Source organism: Macrotis lagotis, chromosome 2 (assembly GCF_037893015.1).
Source record: "Macrotis lagotis isolate mMagLag1 chromosome 2, bilby.v1.9.chrom.fasta, whole genome shotgun sequence".
Taxonomy (NCBI): Eukaryota; Metazoa; Chordata; class Mammalia; order Peramelemorphia; family Peramelidae; genus Macrotis; species Macrotis lagotis.
In genome coordinates, this window is record NC_133659.1 from 208273948 (window position 1) to 208301393 (window position 27446).

The 27446-nt window shown below is 36.5% G+C and overlaps 1 protein-coding gene across 3 annotated transcripts in view; it reads left to right on the plus strand.

Annotated features, from left to right (window-relative positions):
- SLC39A11 (solute carrier family 39 member 11) overlaps positions 1 to 27446 on the plus strand; it is a 512505-nt gene that overhangs the window by 289177 nt on the left and 195882 nt on the right. For all 3 annotated transcript variants that reach the window (XM_074224669.1, XM_074224671.1, XM_074224670.1), the window contains one exon: positions 14194 to 14364. In XM_074224669.1, coding sequence (XP_074080770.1) covers positions 14194 to 14364 — 171 coding nt within the window. The remainder of the gene's footprint in view (positions 1 to 14193; positions 14365 to 27446) is intronic.

Below are 27446 nucleotides of genomic sequence, written 5' to 3' on the forward strand. Positions count from 1 at the left end.
CAGGACTCTATCCACTGTGCCACCTAACCGCCCCTAGAAATTCTTAATCTTTAAAATAACAACAACAACAACAACAACAACAATAACAACAACAACAACAACAATAATAATAATAATAAATTATAAGAGAACCATTGTGGTTGAGTAGAAAGAAAGAGCACTGAGTTTGGAGTTATAGAACTTCAATTTCAATCACTTCTCTGCCATTTGGCAACTCGATTAAACATTCTGGACCTTGGTTCCCTTGTCTGTAAAACAAGGAATGACCTCTGGGTTCTCTTTTGACTGTAGTCCTATTTCCTCAAAAAGGGCAAAGTTTATTTTAGGCATCATGGTGTGGTGGATAATGGAATGATCTCAAAGCCAGGAAATTCTGGGTTCGAGTCCTATGATATATAATGACCAAAATCTCTGAACCTCTTGGTTCCCAGGCTGTAATTTATAGAGAAGGGTTCAACCTGTATGGGTAGAGGGAATTACCTCTCCTGGTGGTTCCCAGTATAGGTCTGGTCTGTATTTCCTATCTTGAGAAAGTTATATTTTTATTCTATCCATCTTTTGCTTCTGCACAAATTTTTCCTGTGCCTGGAATCATCACTCTCCTCATTTTTAACTTTGAGAATCCTTAGCCCCATTCATAGCCCAGCTTAAGTATCAACTCCTATGAGAGATCTCTGCTGTTCTTCCCTACCCTCCTGTTGTTAGTGCTCTCCTCTGACCCCAAATGTTTTTTTTTCATAGGTTAGATGTATGAAATATGCATGTGTGTATGTTTAATATATGCTACATATTAACATATATGTAAATCTATATACATATTGCTATTCTGAATTGACTAAGAACTTCTTGAAGGCAGAAGCTATTTTATTTTTGTCCCTGAATCTCATATATCTAGCACAGTTGCTGGAATATAGGATGCCCTTAACAAGAGCATTAAAGTTTGTAATGTGCTTAGCATAGCTTATCCAATTGATTTCTCACAACAACCATATGGAGGTAGATATTCCCAGTCTATAGATGGCTGAGCATACATCCTTTGGAGATCAGGATGGTGGTTTCCCTAGTATATCCCATGCCTTCAACTTTGGAATCAACCAGATTAGACTTATTCTTTTTTATCTTCAGATAACAGAACCAGAAGTTATGCATAGAAGTTGCAAAAAGAGTAAATTTATGCTTAATTTGTGGATTTCAAAATTAAAACCTTCCCAAAGTGGAATGAACCCCATACTTGAAGTCTTTAAATAAAAGCTGGATGACCACTTGTCAGAAGTAGTTTCAATGAGATAGCCTCTGAGGTTGTAGATAACTCCTCTAGTCCTTTCTGACTCTCAGATGTCTAACAAGTATGGGGTGCTATTCAGCCTCCCCAACTATCCTTCTGATGATTTACAATATTATATTTAGAATAAGTACTAATTTCCCCAAAGGAGACTAGTGATTGTTTTTAAGTCATATTTTAAGGACCTCTTCAGATGTCCTTTCTCTCAAAACTTATATTGGACTTCTGTGAGACTTCTCCTGATTTTCTTTTTACTTTTTATTAAAATTCCCAAAGTAATTTATATCTATCCAGAATTTGTTCTTTCCACAGCTGTGCTGGTAATAAGCCTTTGGAGTGATTGTTCTAAATAAGAATTACAGAGATCATTGGACAAGTTTTGTTTCTGATACTATAATAATAACTCATTCATCTAACATCCAAAGATTTAGTAAATGCTTTAAAGCACCTTTGACAATCATTATTTATTCAATACAGCATCACATTCATAAAATGGCTGCTTTTACCTTTCAATAAAACGGCTGACCAGGGAAGTAGGAACTGGATATGCAGCTTATCAATAGAAAGTATTGCCTTACTTGACTTTGTTGGAACTATGAATAGTTTGTTGCTTTGATTTGCTTAATAGACAACTTTGGAACATTGTGGAGCCCTCTCTGTGCTGTATATTTAATTTTAAATTATTAGGAAAATCTATTTCTATGGGTCTCTAAGTAATTGCTTATTCACAGGCATAAAAGGTAAGCTTCAGACTATTTTCAATGTCATGAGTACATATGCTGACTGAAAAAATGAGTGAGCCTAATCAACTTCTTTTACCCAGGCAACATTAGGCTCTGAAATAATTTCAGTACGTTTGATTATTAGAGTGATAAGCAAAAGCTTCCAGTACAATTCAAGAGATTGGCCTTTAAATGGAGTCATTATTTTGTTCCTGTTGCAGCAGGATGCCTGGAGCTATCAAAGAGAGAACCCCCTCCCTTTCTAAGAGATGAACCACAATTTGTATTTCAGTTTTTTGGGGGGAGGAGGCTTAGGGTCCTGAATTACTCTTTATTCTAGTGATTTCAGTCCTTTTGAGGATGTTGGGCAAGGTCATTCACCACCTTCATTTTAGAGAAAGTAATCAAACCTGTAATCTTGGGGACCAGTCCATTGAAATTGAAAAAAGACCAACTTCTTAGTTAGGAACCTGTCCTCCAAAGAGGAGTCTAATGTCTCCCTGCCTTCTAATTCAATTCTCAAATTGTATTTGGTGTTTCTGGTCTACAGTAAGTTCATATTGGCATTTTGAATAATGTTTATAAAATGAAAAAAAGACTTATCCAGGAGTGGGTATCACAGCTTTCTGAAAGGTGAGAGCCTGAGAAACAAAGCTGACCTTAGCCAAAACTGTGAGGGAGGTAGTTGTCCTTGACTTGATATGTACTTTGTCTTGAACAACCCACCTCGGGTCTTCAAATTAATTAACATTCCCACTCTCCATTCTCAGGATTTATTTATACTTCCTAGACTTCCATTGGAACTTAGCTGGCCTGTCTTTCGTCTACCTCTTAGTCAAAAGTGTCAACTAGTTACCTTTATTAAATCATTTGAATTGATGATTGGAGTCAGCTAGGTGACATGTTAAATAGAAATATGGATTTAAAGTCAGGAAGATCTGAGTTCAAATTCAGCCTCAGAGATGTGTGTGTCACACAATTCTAGTGTGACCATGGGCAAATCATTGAAAGTCTTTTAACCTTAATTTCCTCATCTTTAAGTGGGGAAGACAATAGTACATATATGATAAAGTGCTTTGCAAACCTTAAAGTATATATTAATGGTAGTTATTATTAATGCTAGGCTATGTGTGCATTTTAATTCTTGCTTCTTGGAGAAAGTAACCTTTATCTTTTTTGTTTTTGTTTTTGTTCTGAAACCCTAGTGACTCTAAAGTATGGGTTCCTAACCCGAGATCTGTGAACTTGTTTTTAAAAAACATATTTTGATAAATATTTTTTTAATATAATAGGTTTCCCTTATGATTCCATGTATTTTATTTTTATATATTTTATACATTTTTTATACATTTATACATTTAAAAACATTCATTTGATAAGGTCCATAGTCTAAACCAGACTGCCTTCACCAGAGACCCAAAACAGAGGGAAATTAATTAATTTGATTTTTGTAAGGCAATGCCCACACAGCTAGATAATTATTAAGTGTCTGAGGTCGAATTTGAACTCAGGTCCTCCTGACTCCAGGGCCAGTGCTCTATCCATTGTGCCACCTAGCTGCCCCTAAGGCACTCATTATAAAAGACCAACTACTCCAACTGAGTAATGCTATTCTTATGTTTAATTAGGTATTTCGTGTCACATATCCCAATTACAGTGACCCTCTCATTGCCTATTGAATAAAAGAAATACACACACACACACACACACACACACACACACACACACACACACACACACAAACACACTCCCCCCTTAATTTTAACTCCTTAAAAATTTAAAGGGGCAGCTAGTGGATTGAGTATTGGCCCTGGAGTCAGAAAGGGCCTGAGTTCAAAACTGGTCTCAAGTTCTTAATACTTTGGGCAAATCACTTAACCCATTGCCTTGCAAAAATAAAAAAAAATTAAAGTTATCTTTTGTACACATTAACAGCAACATTGTATGATGATCAGCCATGATAGACTCAGCTCCTCTACCTATTCAGTGATCAAGGACAATTCTAAAAGACATGTGATAGAAAATACCATGCAAAAAAAATGGAGTCTGAATGCAGACCAAAGTATGCTATTTTCACTTTTTAAAACTTGTTTTATGTTTTTTTCTCCCATTAGTTCTGATTCTTCTTTCATAAGAGGACTAATATAGAAATATGTTAACGTGATTGTGTATGTATAGTCTATATCAGATTACTAGCTGTCTTGGGGAGGGGGAAAGGAAAAGAAGGAGGTAGAAAAGTGTTAAACTGAAAAGCTTATAAAAAGATGAATATTGAAAACTATCATGTAATTGAAAAATTAAATAATATTAAGAAAAATAATTGTAATTTCTCCATAATCTCCATAACCAATCAACCTTTCTTAACTGTATTTCCTTTTATTCTCTCTCTTGTTCACTATGCTCCTTATCTCAAGTGCTACCCCCTATCTGAGGTATTTCCTGATACCCCCATATTTGAATGACCTCTCTACAAAATTATTTTGTTTATTTTGATTTATCCATGTCATCTTCCCTTCCCTCCACTCCAGTAAAATCTTCAACAGTAGTTACTAAAATTTCATTGTCTTTGTATCATCATTGTCCATGAATGAATAAAAATTCTTTGAATAACTGTATAGAGTTTATAGGGAAGATGGTGTTTTTAATTCCCATTTTGTCACTGAAAGGATACCTATAATTGAATAAATTTCTAGAAATTTCTAAAGTTAATTGATAAGTTCACATTAAAATATTATAATTTATGCATAATTAATAATATTTATAATAATATATTTTAGACCAGAAACCACATTTCCTGAATTTCATTCCCATATTCCTCCTACAAAAGCCATCCTTGATCCTAGGTGTCCTTTTCCCCAGAACGTTGAATCTTCACTGGCAAATTTCCTTCACCTCCAGGATTATATAACACCAGGAGTTCAATGATGATTGTCTGTCTAGGTTTAGCTTATTCCCAATCCCTGTCAATCAATTAATAGAAATTTATTAAGAGCCTACAATGTGCCAGGCTCTACAAAGACAACAATGAAACAGTCCAAGCACTCACAAGCTATTTACATTCTACTAGGGTTGACAAGATGCATTTTTGTTTATCATATAGATAATATCAACAAAATAAATGAGAGATAATTTTGGGAGAAAGCAAATCAGCTGTGGGGGTGGACTGGAGGTCAGGAAAGGCTTCAGGTAGAAGGTGGCACTTGGTCTGTGTTTTAAAGGAAATCAGGGATTCTACTAAGTGACAGTGAGAAGGGAATGCTTGGGGAGCATGGGGGATGCCAGTACAAATGTGGTCAGCAAATGGAACATTGTGCAGCCAGGCCAGTAAGAAAATCAGGATTGTGAGATCTTAGAGTGTGTGAAGCAAGGTAAGAAGATTGGAAAGGTTGGAAGGGAACAACTTGTGAAGAACTTCAGGTATTAAACAAGAGTTTGTATTTAGGTCCTAAAGGTAATGGGAAGTCACTGGGACTTACTGAGCAGAGGAAGGGTCATGGTCATGGTCATGGTCATAATCATAGTTGTGATAAGACTTATGTCTTTGGACAGTGATAATGGCATTTGTTTGGAACTTAGATTGGGGTGAGGAGAGGCTTGGGGTAGGGAGACCCAATAGTGTGGGGGTCCAGCCTCCGCGGGGTCCTTAGAACCTGACAGGAGGGATAGAGTCGGCGAAATGAGTTGGGTCAACAAGTGGGTATAGGCAGGATCAGGTTGACTGACTGTCAGCTGCTTAGATTTATTTTTATAGTCTCAAAATCATATGAAACAAGCAAACTAAAATCATTTCCTTGGTTACAAAAGTATACAATTTTCATCATTAATCATATAGTTCATATGGTTAAAAGTTTGATTATGTAGTTGTTACAAGTGTGATTATCAATCATGTAGTTAATTTTCTTGTCCCTGCTCAGACCGTGATGACCTCAACCTTGCCTGTTGTCTAGTTTGTTGCTGCATAGTAAAGTTATTAAACAGAACTTTCCTTATAATAATCTTTGATATAATTTGTTTAATGGAATGCTTCTATGTTTTTGTACCGCATATGTAATGTTTTTCGATATGCTCCCTTGACAACCTCTAGTGAGGGTAGTTATGTTTGTCCACCTGTCACTGACTCCGTCAATAACTAATTTTCCTTTCAGCTCTTGCTGATAAACACTACGGTTTCTATGACTTTTTATTCTTTCCCAATAAACTAAGGCTGTTAGAGTTCACATATTGGTTACCTATACTAACTATTCTCTCACCATCTTTATCATATATTCCTGTGTATGATAAGGGGGGCAAAACTGTTCATTTCCCTGGAATTCTATCTGACCCATCTTGTATCTGCTTTCCCTGTATATATTCTGACATCTCCTTGGAACTCCCAGTTGCTGTATCTTCCAAAGATTTCATAATGTTGAAGCCTTTTATATGTCTCGGGGAGAGGCAGTCCTGTTAAATTTGGACAGAGTTCACAATCTGTTTTATTCAAGGAATTTCTCTGAAATCCTTCCTTTATAGTCATTCCACTATTAGGATGAGTAAGTTTTGCAATCAATAATAGACCTATAAATATGGGTATACATGGAATCCCTATATATATATTGAAGAAGGAAATGTTGCATCAGGCAGTGTGACTGCCTTGAGTCTTCTTGTCATGACTGTGTCAAACAGCTTAGAGACCCTGGCTCCCAACACAATAGAACACTCTGGTAATTGTCCAGGCAGAGGTGAGGTGGTCCTCAAGGAGAGGAATGAGGAGGGAAGGGCTAGATGTAAGAGGGATGAATAGAGAAATGACAATATTTGTATCAACTGACAGCTTGTAGGACATCACTAAACTCTAGAATGTCCTCTCCCAAAATGTCTGTATCTAGAAACTCTACTTAGTTTGTGGTTCCCATGAAAATTTGCTCCTTTGGGAGGGTGAACTGTGCACAATTTACATGTTTTCTTGTTGTCCTAGAGCACATCTTGCTTGTAGAAACCCCTCACCTTTAGGGGTGTTTCTGGTGCTTGGGGGTGCTTTGCTGGGTGTGGGAGTTCCAGAATCACAAGGTCTGTTTTCAGTCTGCTTCTGTTTTGCTATGTGACCTTCAATCAAGAGTTTCTTCTTCCTGCATCTTCACATCTGTGAAAGGAGAGTAGACCACCAAGGGAATTATGAACCAATTTTCAGAAATAATTCTTTTACTGTACATTTAGAATGTCTCAAACTCCAATGAATAGCTCTGATCTCATATGTTATAACAATACCTGAGTTTGGATTTCAGCTCTCTGAGCCAGATCCATGTAGTTAATTGGATTCTTTTCTAGTTCTGTTGTTACTCTGGGAAACAACAGGAAGGAAAAACACAAATAAATATCTGGTCATCTGGATTTTTTTGTAGCCCAGGGTGTATTGTACAATGGTATAGTCTGTTGTTGTTTGTGTTGCTTTTTTGTGTTAAGGGAGCAGTAAGTCGTGGCTTTTTGTGTTTCCTGTGGGGATACCTGATCTTTCAAGGTGAGATCATGCCAGGATCATATAGTTTTAGGACAGAGATGTTAATTACCTTTAAGTCCCTTTAATGTGAACCTAAAAAGCCTTTGGAGCCACCAGGCTGCATCAGTTGAACTTCTGTTGCTTGTTAACTGATGCCAGCACCATATTAAAGAGACCAAGGTGGTGGATTGTATTTCTGTATGGATCAGTTGACTCTGCTGTGGACCCACAAGCTCCACCTAAACCAAACCCCTCCTTTCTGTGCTTTTTGCTTATTGATCTTCATAGATTTCCTGATTTAGCCAAATTGACTCATTAACTGTTTTCTGTGTGTGATGCTTCATTGTATTCCATCTTTGCACAGACTCTTACCTAAATCTAGAATGTATACTCACTTCACCTTATTTCTTTAAAGTTCTAGCTTCTACATAAGACTTTTCCTTAACCTCCTCCTGTCAATTGATAGTGTATTTTTATTTTATTTTATATATTATGTTTATAATAATAATAGGTTGCAATTTTGATGGTTGCTGACCTTTGTACTCAAAGAGAACCAAAGAGACAGCATTGTGCCTTACTGTGGCTAATCAGTCCAATAGGAGCTCAGAAAGCTTTAGTGTGGGTCAGGCTCAAATAGTCCATAGCAACATTTGGAATGGAGATGTCTCCAAATTTGCATATCTCACGTTTCTTTTGAGCTGCTGCAATTCTGCTTTACTTATAGGGCACAGTCTCTTCTTTGAGGTGAACACGTCATGGTGGGTGGTCCTATGCCAGTGTCTCCCTTGTCTCACAATTGACTCCAGAGGTTTTCAGAAAGATCTTGAAAGTGTCCTTGCCCACTTTAACCCCATTTGCCTTGCACAAACCTAACAAAAAAAAGAAAGTGTCCTTGTATCCCTTCTTCTGACCTTCATGGCAGTGCTTGCCTTGAGTGAGTTCTCTGTAGACCATATAGCCATACAATATTCAATTTAATAAAACATACAAATATACTTTGTATATATTATATTTATTATATTAACTGTGCTAAATACTTTACAAAGAATAAAAATTTAAATAGTAGCTACTATTTATAGAGTGCTAGGTAGTCTCAGGCATTGTGTTAATCATAAGTACATTATAATTATTGTCTGATTTGAGCCTTCCAACATCCCTGAGAGAGAGAGAGAGAGAGGTGCTATTTTTAACTCCATTTTGCAGGTGAGGAAACCGAGGCAAAAATGGATTTAGTGACTTGACCAAGGTCATACAGCAAGTAGTTGTCTGAGACTGGATTTGAACTTGGTTCTTCCTAACTGCAAGCCTAGCCCTCCATCTCTAAGCTATTTCACTGCCCCCCCCATATGTTTATGTGTTGTTCCTTAGAAGAGAATGTGAGCTTCTTGAGGGTAAGCACTGTTTTGCTTTTGTGTGTGTGTATAGTAGATGCTTAATAATTGTGTGTTGAGTAAATGCATTGGAAACGCATGTCCTTGGTCCCAAAGCATAGTTCTGTTATTAGAGCAGCATAGATCCATCCCACTATTGGGGAATAATAGCAAGAAGAGGCCCTCCTGATGTGTATATGCAGTACAACTTCTCATCTTTGTCTTTGTTTGAGTAGTTTCCTACTGACTATAACTTTAGTCTCTGTTTATTTTAATTTGTTTCCAATAACATTACTGAGCATCTGCTCTCTTCAGATCCCATCTTTAAGGCTTTACAAGAGATACAAAGGTTGCATACAGCAGACTCTGTTTAAATAGCCATTATAGTCAAGTAGCATGTGGTCCAAGCACTACTTCTTTTAATAGAAGCTAATAGGCAGTAAGTACAAATGAACTTAAAGAGAGCAGGGGGGAGGGAGGATAGTCAGGGAAGGACTCCGAAAAGTTAACATTTTAGTTGGACTTTAAAGGATGAGTAAAAATTCTACAGAGGAGGATGTGGGTGGGTGGAGTGGAAAGGACACTAGAGGCATAAGGAATAGTGTGAACAAAAGCCAAGAAGGTGTGAAAGTGGAGGAAATAGAGTGGTAAGTCTCACAGGAGCTAGGGACAGTTGAAGGGAGTGGATGAGAAAATGCCCAAAATACAGAGCATTGTCAAAAAGTGGAGTGGCAACAGCTTGAATGTCACTCCAGGAAGTTTGAAGTTAACTTGTTGGCAATAGGGAACCAATTCTGGAATTGTGAGCAGAGGAATCTGCTAAGACCTATGTATAGGAGGATCAGTTTATTCTCCATAGCCCCCCAAGGTAGATGCTGTTATTCTCCCCATTTTGCATATGAGGAAACTGAGAACAGGAAAAATAGTGGGAACTCCAGAATGTTCCATTACCAGATTGAAAGGTATTTGGGATATTTGGAAAAAAATAAAAATAAAAATAAAGTAGAACATAGATAACACTAATATAGGTAGCTCATCTCAGTGTTTTGTCTCTTCTGTCCAGGGGTTGAGATTGTTGGATTTGGAGTTGGGAGGATCATGGTTTTCTTTAACTCTGGCAACTAATGCCAGCTCCATTTGCCCCATAAAACTCCCTGGTATTCATACAATGTGAACCAAAAGTCTTGGTGCAGTATTAGGGTTTAATAACTTCAGATAGTTACAAACTTACAAAAAACATCATTTGAAAATGTAATTAAATTTCTTTTGGTTTTAAGAACTTTGGATAATATATTCTTAACTTTTAACAAAGTGAGTTCCCTTGAGGCGGCTGGGGCGGCTAGGTGGTGTAGTGGATAAAGCACTGGCCTTGGAGTCAGGAGTACCTGGGTTCAAATCATCTCAGACACTTAATAATTGCCTAGCTGTATGGCCTTGGGCAAGTCACTTAACCCCATTTGCCTTGCAAAAACCTAAAAAAACCTCCAAAAAACAAAAAAACAAAGTGAGTTCCCCTGTCATTATGTATTGCATGGCTGTTTCTGGGTGATACTTTCTTGGACTATTGGATAGATGGGTAGAGAAGGTCCTCTTGCTTGACCATCTCTGTCCCCTGATCTGTTTCCTTTAGACTTTTCTTAAGGGGTCATGCCAAAACTGCTATGCATGCATGAAAGCCTTATTTTTTAAATTGATCTTAAGGCTACAATGAGCAGGAACTGATGAATGTTTTTTACAAAATTCAAAAATCACCTAGATATAAAATACATATAACTTCTAACGTTTTTAAGTATATTTAATTTTAATTTTTAAAAAATCAGTATTTTAAAATTTTAAATAATTAATCTTTCACATTTTTCTAAGTTTATAGCATTTATATTTCTGAAGTTGATTGATGGATTATTGTCTGTTGCTATCAAAAAGGACCATGATACCAAGTCAATGATGACATGACATTTACATTTTGTTGATTTAAAGGAGTGTTGTTCAAAGACATTCTTCTTACTGTCTCTTCCAGGACTGTCTTAATCCTAAAGATTTCTACATACTAAGATTTTTGGGACATACTGTATGTTAATTTGGTAGATAATTTGGTAGAAGGAAGAATAACAATGTTTATATTCCTCACATTGGTGATATCAGAGATCTTTTGCATGTTCACAAAAAATCTGTTTTTATACCATTTCATATGACACATATAACATGTAGTATTTTTTATATGTCACGTTGGATCAAATTAAGGTTACAATCCTAAAACAGAATCCCTTCAGAAGTGTGTGAATGATAAGCATTCAAGTGTGTGTATTACAACATAAACACATTTGTTTGTGTGTATATTTGTGCATGTGAAAAAATGTATGTAGGGGAGACAATTTCTCAGGAGGTAAATAGATACATATTTCAAGTACTATAATCTCCCTGGAAACCATCTATCCTTTAACTGTCATAGAAATTTGTTCATTTTGTTGAGTAAACATGCTTTTTTATTCTAAGATTAGCCTTGTGACCCTGTAAATAGCAGTAAAAAACACTAAAGACCTTTTTCTCCCTCTATATTAATTTTTCTCTTTATGTTAATATACATGTATATGTGCATATATGTACATATATATGTGTATTTCTCCTGCTTCCTCCTAATTTTCTCCATATGGGAGAAAGGGAAAATATGTCTTATTTTATAAAACAACCCTCTGAAAAGACTTATTAAAACTGGTTTTAAGTTGCAGAAATTCCCTCTTTCTGCTTAGATATTTCTAATGTTCCCAACTGGCATATGTTGAATGATGTGCCCAAAGTCACTTTCTAAAAGACTAGTTTAAGCATAAATGAGGTAATAGTGTTTCCACTCTGTCAGAGGTCAAGTGACTTGCCTAAGGTAATAATTTTAAAGAATAAAAAAACATATATATATATCCCCTGAAAAGTCATATCATTTATATATTGCCCTGAAGTTTTACACATGTCATATTCAAAGGTCAATTTTAACCTATATCCAAAGCATTGCTATAGTTTATATTCATTCATTCATCAAGTAGTTATGTCAGGCAGACTACATTCATGATGAAGAGTGGGAGGTAGAGGAACAATATGAACAAAGATAAATAAAGTATAAATATGTCTGTGAAATACTTGCATACATCTGTATATATGTAAATATCTATCTCTCTATCTATCTATATGTATACAAATATCACATATTGTCTTGAAGCCTTAGCAACTAGAGGGATTAGTTTGGGCCTCATTTAGAAGGCAGCATTGAGCTGATTCTTTAGGGAAGACAAGTACAATCCAGACTTGAGAACTGGCCCTGTGCATAGGAATGGAGAAAGGAGATAAGAGTGTCATATATGGTGAGCAGCAAGTATGCCAGATGGAATGGATTGTAGAGCAAGTGAAAGAAGTCCTCTAAACTTGGAAATATGGTTGGAGACATTGTAAGAGGCTTTAAATGTCAAATGGAGCAGTGTGTTTTCAATCCTAAAGGCATTTGGGAACCATGTGACATTTACAGCTTTACCTTAGACATGGCAGATTGGCAGCTTTGTGGTGGATAGATTGAGGAGAGTATAGAGGAGAAGCAGGGCAATAAGTTAGGAGGATCTTGAGAAAGTCCAGGAGAGATGGAATGATGATTGGAGAAGACGACTATGAGAGATGGTGAGGAGGTTAGATTGATAAGTGACTGGATGTGGAGGGGAAGATTAGATTATAGATAATTCTGTCACTCACATTTTTTGTGGTAATTCTGTCTTGGAATATGAGCTCTCTGAGGCCAAGTACTATGAATTCTATTTCTGTTTCCCTTTTGTAGACCTCACATAGTGCTTCATGAGCTTCCATTTCTTAGTCCAATCTATTCTACATGTGAACCATTGTATATTTGAGTTTGTGTTATATTTTTCCTGCTAAATTAGAGTCAGCGTGGTCTTGAACATTGGTCTTGAAGAGAGCAAGTCTAAACTCAAATCCCATCCCTAACATTTACTAGTGTGTAATAATGGGAAAGTAATTTCATCTCATATAGTTTCAGTTTCTGCATCTATAAAATGGGGATATTTCATTCTTGGACTACATATCTTACAAAGTTTTGTGAAGAAAACAATTTACAAACCCTAATACTCTATATGATAATTATAATTTATAGCTCTCTCTCTCTCTCCATGTACATATATATGTACATATATATATATAAATATACAGCATATAACTAAATACAATATATATAATAACTTGATTATAAATGTAATATATAATACTTTAATGTTTCCAAAGACTTTTATGCATCTAACCCAGTTTTATATATAAATATGAGTTATCTGAAATTTGCTACTCAAGTAACCATGAACAAGTCACTTAGGTTCTCTGAGCCTTGGCTTCTAGATCTATAAAAAGAAGTTAGTAAAGCCTGTATCATCTGCCTTACAGGATGGTTTGACACTCAGATGAGATTATATAATTAAAGCCTTCAAATACCATAGAAACATCAGCATACTGCCCCTTCTCCTCTCTCTCTCTCTCTCTCACACACACACACACACACACACACACACACACACACACACACACACAAACACAAACACAAACACACAAACAGAAATTGAATGGCAGGTTGTGAGTGCTTAATAAATGTTTGTTTAGTGAAAGACTGGGTAAATAGATAGAGGAACAAATCACTGCTAGATCACTCATTCTGGGGAAGCAGAAACATGAGAGTATAGTATTATTATTAACTCCATTTTATAGCTGAGAAAAGTGGAATACTTAAGTGCCACATTAAATTCCTCTCCTAAAGTTAAAATGCTAATCCAAGATGGCACTAGAACCCAGGGCTTTTTTGCCTCTTATTTAGAATCAGGGAGGCCTAATAAGTTAATGTTGCTGCGACACCCAGGGCTGATCACTTAAAAAAAAATTAAAAAATCTGATTTCCTCAGTTTCCTCATATGTAAAATAAAGCCAATAGTAACACTTGCCTCTCACGGTTGTTGTAAGTATAAATTGAATCAACATTTGTAAAATTCTTTGTAAACCTTAAACACTTTTTGAATACTAGCTGTTGTCATCATCATTAACTTCCCTACTTCTAGAAATGATAAATTCTTTTGAGTGGAAGGGTGGTTTATTCTTTTATATAGTAGTGAATAAAAAATAGGAACTGGATAAACATTTTTACTTACAGAAAAGATTAAATCAATGAATGTATGGTTTTGGGGAAGACATATTAAATAGAACATTTTCCCTTTTTTACTTTCTTCAAATTCTCCCTCCCCTCTTCTTCCTGTTGTTAGGAGAAAGTACATCCATGCTTGTTTTCAGTCCGACCTCTCTCTTGACTCTTCCCCACAGACAAGAGTGAGAATGGAGAAGCTTATCCCAGGAAGAAGGTGGCAGCTACCAGCATGATTGATGACTCTGCATCCTCCCGGCCTTCCAGAGACAACAGAGGGAAGCAGAGCAGCAATAGCTGGAGACGAATCCTGCTGCTCATTTTAGCCATAACAGTCCACAATATTCCAGGTAAGAAACTGCCCTTTTGTAACCCCAGGCACTGGGCTGTGCTGCTGTTTGTCAGGTGTCAGAAGTAATAATCCCATGTTAGCAGGACCTTTCTTTCATGTAAGGTGAGGCACGGTAGAATACTGGAAAAAGCACCGAGGCGGGTATCAGAAGAAGTGGTTTTCTGATTCAAGGTCTGCCATGACCCACGTAGCTGTGGGAGCACATAGAAAGCTATTGGTTTCTTTGAGATATAGTCGAATCTGTAACATGGTTATTAAGGTCCCTTTCTTTCCTCTTTCTGTGTCATTGATACCCAGAGGCAGCTAGTTGGTGTCATATTGAACTGAGCACATGACTGAGTTCACAAATCCATCTTCAAACACTGATTAACTATGGGCATGTCTCTTAAATGTTCCCATTCTCAGTGTTCTCATCTGCAAAATGGGAATAATAACAGTACCTAACCCTAGGATTAAAGTGCTGTGTGACTGGTAACTATTATTGTTATTATTATTATTATTATTATTATTATTATTATTGTTATTATCATGCACCTCAAAATTAACCTTATAAGATGTAAATATGCTTGATTGTTTATTTCACAGAGACATAAATAAGCTTCTGCTTTTTACACTATTTAGCCTAGGATATACATTTAGATGTGCAGCTAAAATATTGATTCATCAGTTCTAAATTCTGGACAGATATTAGTGGTAGACAGTGAATTAGACCAAAATTGAATAAGAAGATGAACGTGGGCTTGATTGCTTTTGAAAAATCAGTTAATTCTAATGACTATAACCTTCTGAAACACAAACCCCTATTTTTAATGCCAGTACTCTTCCAGTGATTATATAGGTGCAAGTCAAAAATATATCAGATGTCTTTGAAAATTGAAGTTGACAGTGACCAAAGAGCAATGAAGAAGTATATGATGGGCATACTGCATCACATTGCAAAAGAGTAATTAGGAAGAAATAGTCTAAAAGCTGATATCAAAGAAATTTACTACTAGGAAAAAAAAGATTAGTTGATCAAATAATGAGGGTGAAGAATCCATTGGTATCCAGACAGAGTCAAGAAACATAAATATAACCCTAAGAACAAATGATGGTCCCTCTATACATTGCCATCTCCCTTTTGGCAGATTTTTGGGTAAATACATAGACAAAAATTTTAGAGGGTAGACAGGCATGGATCACATCATTGGTACAAGTCCCCATAATTGATGAGATAAGAGAACTATTGGAACATTGACCAATTGTGTACCATTTGGGCAATATTTCAGTTATAGGGGGTATGTGAGGTCTTGTGCCCTGTTGAATGATAATTATGACCCAGGAATTGGAATTCAAGAAATAATGAAGTCATCTAAGAGATCTAGAGTAGAATAGGACTGACATGCTTACTTGAGCTAGTAATTCTCTCTTCCCACTAGAATGATAAAAAAACAACCCCAACAGATTGTCGTTCTAGAATTTGACATCTGGATTTGTAATAATTATCTTTCCCTTAGAAATTTCCTGATGAGATTTAGCCATAACCTGGTTGCCATATGTGTATTGCCTTTCAGCATATACATCTGGTATTTATTTCCTGAGTTGGTTTTTGCATAATGGCTGGAGAGTGTCAGTATGATTAATGAGGAGAGATTATTTAATTCTGATGAGAGTTTGGAATAAGAACAAGACTAAAGATGACTTAATATAGAGAATAAGAATGAAAAAATCCCTGATTTAGATATCTTTGGAGCATCTGTTCCAAGAGAGTCAAAGTGTACTCCTTCCTTAGCCTTTCAGATCTCATTTTCTCTCTGAGTGTTCCCATCAGTCTTTTAATCAACAAGCACTCCTTAAGTGTCTGTACAGCATAGTGGGAATATAGACAGAAAGAAGCTCTCAAGAAATTTATATTTTATATGGAGATATTGTAAGTATAAGATAATGAAGAAGAGTTGGGGACAATGGATAGATCAAAAAGTCTCCACTAAATGGGTTGGTGCTTTACCTATTTGAAGGATGCTGGGTCTTCTAGGAAGCAGATAAAGAGAAAGCATGTTCCAGATATGGGAAATTGTGTATAGACTTGTAGACAGGAGATGGATTTTCATATATTAGAAAAGACAAGAAGACTAGATTGGCTGAATTGTAAAGGACTTTGGATATCAAACAAAGATATGACCCCAGAAGTCATAGAGGCAATCATTGGAATAGGGCAGTGACATGATTAAAATTATGGTTTAGAAATATCATTTGAGAGCTGATTGACAGCTGAATTAGAAAAGATGAGAGAGATATCATTTAGGAAGCTGTTGAAATAGTCCAGGTGAGAGGTGATGAGGATTGAGTGAGGGTCTTTACTGTGTGCATAGAAAAGGAGGACATCATGGGAAAGATGCATGACTAAAATCAACAAGATTTAATAACTGATTGCATATCTAGAGTGAGAAATAATAAAAGTCATGAACTTACTGGATTGGTGATGCCCTTGGCAGAAATGGGGAACTTCAAAAGAGAGGAGGGTTAGATAATATGTTTGTTTTGGACATTGAGTTTGAGATGCCTACAGGACAAAATAACAAAGAGATTGTGGTTTGGGAACCAGAACTCATAAAAAAATCCCAGGCCCAATTGAATATTTGAATATGGAATTCAACTACATGGAAGTGATCATTAAACTCAAGGAAAATGACATGTTAACCTAAAGAGAAAGAAAAGGACCCAGGAGAGAGTCTTGCACTCCATGCTCACCATAGGGGATATGACATAAATGACAACCCCTTCACAGTCTGTAGTGCATCCAAACTCTTCTCCCTGCTATTCCTCATGCAAAATTTCATCTTTCATCTTCATAAGTCTTTGCTATGGTCGTCCCTGTTCACAAGAATGTACTCTTCCCTTCTCTATACCTCTCAGAGTCTCTTGTTTCTTTCAACACAGTTTTAAAAGCACTACTTTCTTACATCTTGGCTTTCCTAATTTTCCCCCAGTTTCTACTGCCTCATTGACTTGTATTTATTTTTTATATATTTTATTTTCAAAGGGCAGTGTTGCATGTGAATATGCAGGAAGACCTGGGGTTCAGGTCCTCCTCTAACACAAACTATGCAGTTCTGAACAATTCACTTTTCATCTCTCTGGGTATTTTTCTAAAACTATTAACTTGGAAGAAAGGTGCTGATCTATATCAGTAGAGGGAGTTTCCGAACCTGGGAATTATCTATCCGAATAAAATCAGAAATCTAACCCCTCTCCCTATTCTATATATGTCCTTTGTGTAAATGTTGTTTCTCTCAATAGAATAAATTCCTGGAGGCCAAAGATTGTTATTGTATTTGCATCGCTGGCTTTCACACAATACCTGCCACAGTGAGGGCAGTCAATAAATAGTCATTGATTAATTTATTATTTGATCTTGTAAAGGACACAGGAGGGCAGATGGACAAAGAATAAAGATGAACAGTGTCATACAAGCCCAGAGATAAGGGGGTGGCCAACAGTGCCAAGTAATCAAGGAGGAAGCCTGGAGAGGGGTGTTAGACTTTACAATTAAGGACTCATGGGTAATTTTGGAGAGAATTGGTTTCAGGTGAATGATGAGGTCAAGAAACTGGACTGCAAAAGGCTAGAATTTGGAGAATCTGTTACTTAAAAATGTTATATTATTGTTACTAACTGATTTGTTATTAACATCACTGATATATTTTGTAAATGATAAAAACCTCTCTGTATAGTATGTGATGTTCTTGTTTTATTTTTTTATGTTCATCATTATCATTGGCACTATTGTTTATCCAGTATGAAATGAGTACCCATTTTCTGCAATTATCAATTGGACGGGGTGACTAGGTGGCGTAGTGGATAAAGCACCGGCCTTGGAGTCAAGAGTACCTGGGTTCGAATCCTGTCTCAGACACTTAATAATTACCTAGCTGTGTGGCCTTGGGCAAGCCACTTAACCCCATTTGCCTTGCAAAAAAACCTAAAAAAAAAAATTGAACTATTTAATATTAAGAATAGAATTGGTATGTCATCATATTTCCCTATTAGACTGGAAAGTCCATCTTGTACAGTTATGCCAAATACCCCCCAGTATTTATCATTTTACTTTATACACAGTAGATAGTATAAATATTTGCCAAATAAATGAATCAGTCAAGGATTTTTTAAGCATTTTAAGTCTCAGCAGTACAGATGCAAAGAATGAAACGATCCTTTCAAGAATCTTATGTTCTAGTGGAAGAGACAAGTACTTATGTAAATATATACAGAAGAAATATAAGGAGAATAAAACACAAATATAAAGTAGTTAAATAAGGGTTGTTTAGGTGGGAGAACCCTAGGAATTGGAAGGATCAGTAAAGGCTTCCTGAGGAAGGTGGCACTTGAGTTCCATCTGTGAGACAGGCAGGAGGGGGAGGAAGGACTATATAATCATTGGGGAGGCTGATGCTAAGTCACAGAAACTGGAGAATATCATGGGAATGTAGGCCATTTTGATTGAACAGCAGAATCCAGGAGAGGTAGAATTGGCCCACAAGGCTGGAAAGATATTTGATAAATGCTAAGGGGATCCTTAGCATTAGACCCTGAAAGAGAATAGAAGAATGAATAAGACAGATCTCCTGTCCCATGAATCTCACTATCTAACTGGTGTAATAAAATGTATAGAAGAAGTTATAATACAAACAAGGGTCATGTTGCAAATGGTTTGGGAGACCTCTGAGTGCATGAGATTGAGTAGAGGAAGTTGCATTGGAGTTTGACTTTAAAAAATAAGATTTTGACATCACTTGTACAAAAATATTCATAGCAGCCCTGTTTGTGGTGGCAAAGAATTGGAAATCAAGTAAATGTCCTTCAATTGGGGAATGGCTTAGCAAACTGTTGGTATACGTATGTCATGGAACATTATTGTTCTCTTAGAAACCAGGAGGGATGGGAATTCAGGGAAGCCTGGAGGGATTTGCATGAATTGATGCTGAGTGAGATGAACAGAACCAGAAAAGCACTATATACCCTAACAGCAACATGGGGGTGATGATCAACCTTGATGGACTTTCTCATTCCATCAGTTCAACAATCAGGGACAATTTGGGGCTGTCTGCAATGAAGAATACCATCTGTATCCAGATAAAGAACCATGGAGTTTGAACAAAGTTAAAGGACTATTCCCTTTAATTTAGAAAAAAAAAGATATCTTTTTGTCTGATCTTGTTATCTCTTATACTTTTTGTTTCTTCATTAAGGATATGATTTCTCTTTCATCACACTCAATTTGGATCAATGTACAACATGGAAACAAAGACTGACAAATTGTTTTCTGTGGGGGGGCTGGGGGGGAGGGAAGTAAAATTGGGGGGAAATGTAAAACCCAAAATAAATAAAATCTTTAATAAGAAAAAAAATGAGATTTTGGTCATTAGACCTAAGGGTAGGGAACATGGTATTATCTGCCTTTATGGAGCTTTTAATACAGAAAGGAGATGAGATTTAGGCATAATAATAACAACCAATGGGTAACTAAGAGACATATATAAAATGTCATGTGATTTCTGATTTAGAAAAAGTCATAGACAAATAGAAAGATTTGGAGAAGAAAAACTTTCTGGAGGAAATGACATAGGAGTTGGGGTTTTAAAAAATGGACATGAATTCAGCAACTAAGGAGTATAAAAATATATTTCCAATATTAGATATGGCATGAGCAAAGTCTCATAGAAGGAAAAATGGCAGGCTGTGTTCTTAGAACAGAAAGTAATACAATTTGGAGCATGTATTAGGGACAATATGATATAAGGGGGAGGGAAAGAGAAAGGGGGCTAGCATTGAGTGACTCCAATGTGCCAGTACTGTGCTAAGCACTTTTGGTCCTCTCAGCAAACCTGGGAGGAAGGTGTTATGATCATCCTCATTTCACAATTGAGGAAGCTGAAGCAAACAGAGCTTAAATGACATGCCCAGGGTCACACATCTAGTTAGTATCTGAGTTAGGACTTGAGTTCAAGTTTTCTTTACTCACAAATGCTCCATCCACTGAACCACCTAAGGCTAAAAAAATAGGATGACACTAGTCTACAGCAAAAACTAGGCTAAGGTATTTGAACCTTTACTTCTATCATGGCATATGGAAATCATTTGAAGGAAATGAGTATATTGAACTGAATGATGAGAAGGCATAGTATACACATGATCATTGTTTTCAAGGATTTGAAGATGGTTTGAACCTATTCCTCTTGGCCCAAGATGGTAATTTGAGGAGCAGAAGTTGCATAGAATAGGATGTTTTTGTCTTGTAAAGGAAAACTTCCTAGCATTATAGTGGTACATCCTGCCTCCAGGCTGCCTCCAGGAAGGGATTGGATTCCTTCTTTCTCCTTAGAGGTTTTCAGGCTAAAGGTGGAATGACAACTTGTCAACCTATGACAAATAGAATTCTTGGTCAGATACATATTGGATCAGATGCATCTGAAATTCATTTCAACTCAAATTCTGGAATTCCTATTGTATGGTCTTAGTGTTCCTAGCAATATAAGCTGGGCCATCTATGTTTGGGAGACATAGGGGTAGTTGAAATACTGAGGCAAGATGGAAAAGTCTGAAATAGTCACTATGGGGAGTAAGAAGAAAATTAACAAGTAAAATTGAACAGTGAGTACCTACCTAAAGTTATAGAAGATAGTATTAGAGTAGGCAAAATAAATAAATTTCATGATAACTCAGCAGGAGAAATGGATGATAAGAGGTACCCATGATTGAAGATAAGTTGGTTGGGAATAATAAAAGTTCAAAGTGGTGAGACCTTCTAGAAAAGTGACATAGAAGTAAATAAACCAGAGAGAGGGGAAGGACAGATAGATCGAAGAATTAGAAGTGGTCAGAGGATCAGGGGGTCGCAATGAGAGCAAAAAGAAGCATACTATTATTAAGAAAGGAAGAGAGTTAGAAGGATATTTGGTTAGAGTAAGAGTAGAATCTTAAAAGATTTAAAGATGGGGTGGCTAGGTGGCGCAGTGGATAAAGCACTGGCCCTGGAGTCAGGAGTACCTGGGTTCAAATCTGGTTTTAGACACTTAATTACCTAGCTGTGTGGCCTTGGGCAAGCCGCTTAACCCATTTGCCTTGCAAAAACCTAAAAAAGAATTAGAAGGGTTATTTGTAATGCTGAAAGTGTGACTAAGATAGTATGTGGGTAAAAATAGGATTGAAAAGGAGCTGGTTGGGTTGGAGCCAAGGAGGTTGAGAAATTATGAGGTCATCTTGTAAGAGAGGTTAGCATAAATATTCAAACCATAAGGGATGATGGTTAGCAAATGGCTGTTGGACAAGAAGGAAGACTACAAGCTAGGCACTAACATCTTTGGGGAAATCAATTCATTTGATACTTGAAATACTTGTTGATTCAATTTAATTCAGTTAGCATTATTATTCAGTACTAAATACTGTGCTTAAATATAGACAAACGAGATACATATAGCTTCTGACCTCAATGAGCTTATATTCTAAGACAGACAATACCAAAAAATAAATATAATTCTCACTAATATAAACATACATCTACAGATGGCCCTGGAGTCAGGAGTACCTGGGTTCAAAACCGGTCTCAGACACTTGATAATTACCTAGCTGTGTGGCCTTGGGCAAGCCACTTAACCCCATTTGCCTTGCAAAAAAACCTAAAAAAAAAACCAAGGATGAGGGAAAAGATGTTATAAAATGATTGTATTAACTTTTAGAAAAGAGATATTTTTTAGGAAAAGCATAGGCAATCCTTTGTGGTTTTATTTGCAAAGACCCTTATAAATTATACATTCAACAGAACAGGAACTTATATAAAACAAAACCTTCATTTTTTTTATTTTGGATTGAGGATGAGTTTATTTTATCATTGGTCACTATGACAAAAAGAGACATGGAGGACAGCATGTATGCCTTCAGAAGACCAAGGTGTGTTTAGTTTTAATTGTTTAGGTTGTCTTAGTCTTCTGTTCTTAGGAGACTATATATATTGTACCTTTGAAAGAAGTTCTTAAGCTTTTAATTAAATATGATTATGGTGTTTTACAGATCTGAAAGTCATGGATTTTCATTCTTTTTCATTTATAATATTTACTTTTTTGCTAAAGGCAACTTGGATTTTGACTAATTAAAGCAGAGTTTATTTAGAAACAGGTTGAGTAAAGGCAGTGGAATCTTCTCCATACAATATTTTTTTTTTGTGGTTGTTTCAGTATTAAATGCCTCAATGGTTAATTGCTGGTTCATTTTTCCTTTTGGAGCTGTAGATAGAGTACTAGACATGGATTAAGGAAGGATTGAGTTCAGTCCTGCCTTAGGCACTTTTTTAGCTGTGTGACTGGGCAAGTCACTTAATTTTGTTCAAAAAATTATTTATTTATTTATTTATTTTCAATTTTTACAATTTTCCCCCTAATCTCGCTTCCCTCCCTCCACCTACCAGAGAAAGCAGTCTGTTAGTCTTTATATTGTTTCCATGGTATACATTGACCTAAATTGAATGTGATGAGAGAGAAATCATATCCTTAAGGGAAAAAAAAGTATAAGAGATAGCAAAATTACATAATAAAATAACTTTTTAAAAAATCAATAGTAATAGTCTTTGGTCTTTGTTCAAATTGTACAATTCTTTCTCTGGATACAGATGACTCTCTCCATTTGCAGATATTCCAAAATTGTGCCTGATTGTTGCACTGATGGAATAAGCAAGTCCATTAAGGTTGATCATTACCCCCATGTTGCTGTTAGGGTATACAGTGTTCTTCTGGTTCTGCTCATCTCACTCAGCATCAGTTCAGGCAAATTCTTCCAGGCTTCCCTGAATTCCCATCCCTTCTGGTTTCTAATAGAACAATAGTGTTCTATGACATACGTATACCACAGTTTGTTAAGCCACCCCCTAATTGATAAAGTCACTTAATTTTTATCTGCTTCAGTTTCCTCATCTTTAAAATGGGAAGAATAATGAGATTATTGTAAGAATAAAATTAGATAATATTTGCAAAGTACTTTGTAAACCATATGGTGCTATATAAATGCTGGCTAACATTATAAGTATTACTGATTTCTTTAGTCTTCCCCTCACAATTCCCCACTCTCAGTTTTATCATCCTCCTAATTCACACTTCCCTAGAAAATTCTCTACATCTCCAAATGCCATAGAATTCATTACATATTTTCCTTCTCTGCCCTCTGTTCAAGTGAGAGCCTTAGAAAAGTGACAAAGGGAGACACATATGATAAACTTTGTTATGCTAAGAGAAAAATGCTATAAAACTACAGAAAGAGAAATGAGGCCCCTAAATCCCATAGCCACTAAACTACAGGCAACTACCATACTTACTGGCAGTGGAATCAAATTTGAATAAAGGAATAAAATGCTCATGGTGCATTAAGTTCATTAGGAGGGTTACTAGGATAGTGATATGGAGGAACTGGACTGTAGCCAGGCCTATGAGTTTTCAGGTCATTGTGGTGGAGAGGCATAAAGAGGTAAGGGCTGAACTAGGATGAGGGCAACAGGAATGGAAAGCAGGACTGACTGTGAGAAATGCTGTGAGTTAGAAATTATGTGACTTGAAAACTAAGTGCTTATGAGGAAAAGAGCCAAAGCATCTCCAAGGTTATCATCCTGTGTGATTTGGAAGAAAGAGCAGTTCTATTAGTAGAAACGGGAAGAAATTAGAAGCAAGAGAATGAGCCAATAAGCAGGAATGCATTATGGAGTTTTTATTAGTCCAGATTTAAGTGGAATACTCTATTATTGTAGTTTAGGCCTCTGGGGAAGCTGACAGAATCACCCCCTGGTTAACATCCCCCACCTGTCCCCACCAGCCCCTACTGGTTCACTACTCCAAACCTCAGCAAGCTAAGAAAGAAATCTCAGTGACCCAAGACATAGACTGACCTTTTAGAAAGTAGCAAGCAAAAGTGGTGGTAGCTTAATGATAGGTATCTGTTGGTTACTGGATGAAATCCCCCTGGCATTCTCTATAGTTTATCTTTTATGTTTCTTTTGTGTGGATTAGTCCCTCTCCCCCAGGAGACCATGAGCTCTTTGAAGGTAGGGACTGTATTTTTGCCTTTTTTTTTGTATCCCCAGCACTTAGCACAGTGGTTGGTGCTTAATAAATCCTTGTTGATTTGACTTGATATTCTCTCACTTCTACTTCTTGTGGAGAATGCCATGTGGTAGTTATCTCTCAAGAAGTTTTTTTTTCCTTTTCTCAAAGTTTACCACATAATTTTTTTTTGCAAGGCATTGGGGTTAAATGACTTGTCCAAGGTCACAGAGCTAGGTAATTATTAAGTGTTGGAGGCCGAATTTGAACTCAGGTCCTCCTGATTCCAGGACCAGTGCTCTATCCACTGCACCACCTAGCTGCCACCACATAAAATTTTAAAATTTGGAAGAAACTCTGTAGGTTTGAGTATCCCTTCAAGAGTATTGTTTTTTGATTCAGCTGCAGGAAATCTGGCCTTGTGTCTGACCAATGGTCATAGTTACTCCAACCTGGGCAAGAGACCCAGGTAGGCATCAGCCCCTTGCCTGTTACATACTTAACAGAAGAACTTCAGGGCAGTTAGGTGGTGCAGTGGATAGAGCACTGGCCCTGGAGTCAGGAGTACCTGAGTTCAAATCTGGCCTCAGACACTTAATAATTACCTAGCTGTGTGACCTTGGGCAAGCCACTTAACCCCTTTGCCTTGCCAAAAAAAAAAACATCCTAGAAAAAAAAAGAAACTTCAGTACATTTCACTTCCTAATTTCCTAATTTTACTTCCTAATTATGGCTCCATTCCCATAGTTGGCCTTGGGGAGTTGGCTTAACCCAAGAGAGAAGAATGGGTATAACATTTATGGGGTGGGTGTGAGCAATTCTCAGGAGTAAGAAAAACTGTGAGATAAAAACAATGTCCTTGGAGATTCCATCAATAGCAGCTTCTCCTGACAAATGTTCATTTGTCTCTTTCTAAAGCAGAGGTTCTTAACCAGAAGTCCATGAACTCATTTTAATAAGTATTTCAATAGATTTGATTTCCTTTGTAAGCATGTATATTTTATTTTTTTTCATTTAAAATATTTTTCAGAGATCTGTAGGCTTCGCCAGACTGCTAGAGGTATTCCCATTACACAAAAGATTAAGAACCCAAGTTCACCAAAGACACAAATTTTCAGCCCTAGAAAAGGAACTCAAAGGTTAGGAAACAATTTACACTTCACTTAGTAAGGTGGGCTTAGAAGAAAGGCGCTATCATGGAGTCACAAACATCCAGTGCTTTGCCTGTCTGACAATTAAGTTTGAACATGCTTCTGGTTTATATAAAAGGGTTCAGAAACATTGTGATATTCTTCTTTAATTATGAGAATCTAAATGAGAAGCCTGGCATTATAATTAGCACAGACTCCTGCATGGGATGACATTTTGCTCAACATAATGTGTTCTTGAGAGTACACTCAAACAGAAGCTGGTAGCAGCATTTCTAGATTAAATCATGAGATTTAAGAACTGAATTTGGCAGAAATTCTCAAAATGACATCATGGTTTGTGTGTGGGGGTCCTACAAGTGAGAAGTTAGAGGTATGCCTGAGTTGTATCTCTGATTCTTTTTCCTCTCTGACCCCTGTATACTTTGTTATCGGGGGGGGGGGGGTTAAATGGCATATTCAGAACCACACATTGTTAGTAACGGGATCATAACTAAAATTCATGATATCTTTGTCCCAAGCCAGTAGCTTATGCTGTTCTCTTACCTGTTTTTATAAACTAATGGGAAGTAGGTTTGTGTGCTGTTTTTGTTTTTTTTTACTGGCATAGCTCTTGAATAGCTCTTGAAATCAATCAATCAAAAAAGGTATACTTAAGAAATATTTATTATGTACCAGACTCATGATGTTAAGTATTGGGAATGAAAATACAAATAAAAAGAAAGACTTCCTACCCTCACAAAGCTTACATTTTATTTTAATGGGATAAGACAGCACATAAACATTAAGAAATATCAATCAAACAGCAAGTATCTGTTAAGCAACTTCTATGTATCAGCAAAGTCACTGCCTTTGACTAGTTTATGTTCTGATGAGGACACATATGTAAATAACTAGGTATAAGAAAGAAATATACAGAGTGGTTGGGAGGTAATGGGAGGTATAGCAGATACGAGGACCAGGAAAAGTCTTCTGTAAAAGGTGAGATTTGTGCTGGATTTAAAGGAATCAATCAAACTAAAAGAGAACATTTCAGGGCATGGTCCACAGCCTGAAACATAAACATGTGAAAGTGTTTAAAAAATAAAGGAGAATCTGAAGATGATTGTGTTTCGACCACAGTTGAGTGCCTGTTGACAGTCTGTTTTCCAAATTTAAGTTGTCCTCCTTCCTGGGAAAGAAAAAGAATGAAATGTTGTTAAAGGAAAGAGAACTTTATTGAGGAGGGGAAGAACGGAAGAGAAAGGATAGCTATGCAATTAGAGCTAAAAACTAAACATATTTAAGACTCTTTCTGAAGAGGTGGGAGTAGGTGCTGGATGCTCCAAGGAGGAAGAAGCTTCTTGTCTTCCAAAGACTGCTGTAACTGTCAGATGAGAGATCATTATAGAGGATTCAAAAAAGAATTGAAGAGGAATAATTTATGGCCCTTGTTCAGCAGCTCTTTGCTGACCTGATGATCACAGTAATTTGTTACCTTTCCCAGGCATTTATATATGATATTATAAAGAACCTCTTTACACTTATCAGAATAGATAACTGATAATCACTTCTAATAACTTATGAGAGCCCAAATAATCTTGTCAGAAGAAACCTAAGAAGTATTTCAAAAGATTTTGAAATTTTGGGAAAGCGAAGACATATACAAGTTTGTTTTCCTTACTGCTCACTATTTTAAATTGAAGACAAGGGATGAAGAAGAGAAAAATTAATTTGGAAAGTGAACAGATGACTAAGAAGGTGGTATCTGAGAATAGGATTTGGATTAATAGACCACTACTTAATATATAGTAATAACATATTCCAAATCAGGGATATAATAAATTTAACAAAGGCTGATGGGAAAGTATTTGTTGGGTGTCTTGCAAATCTAA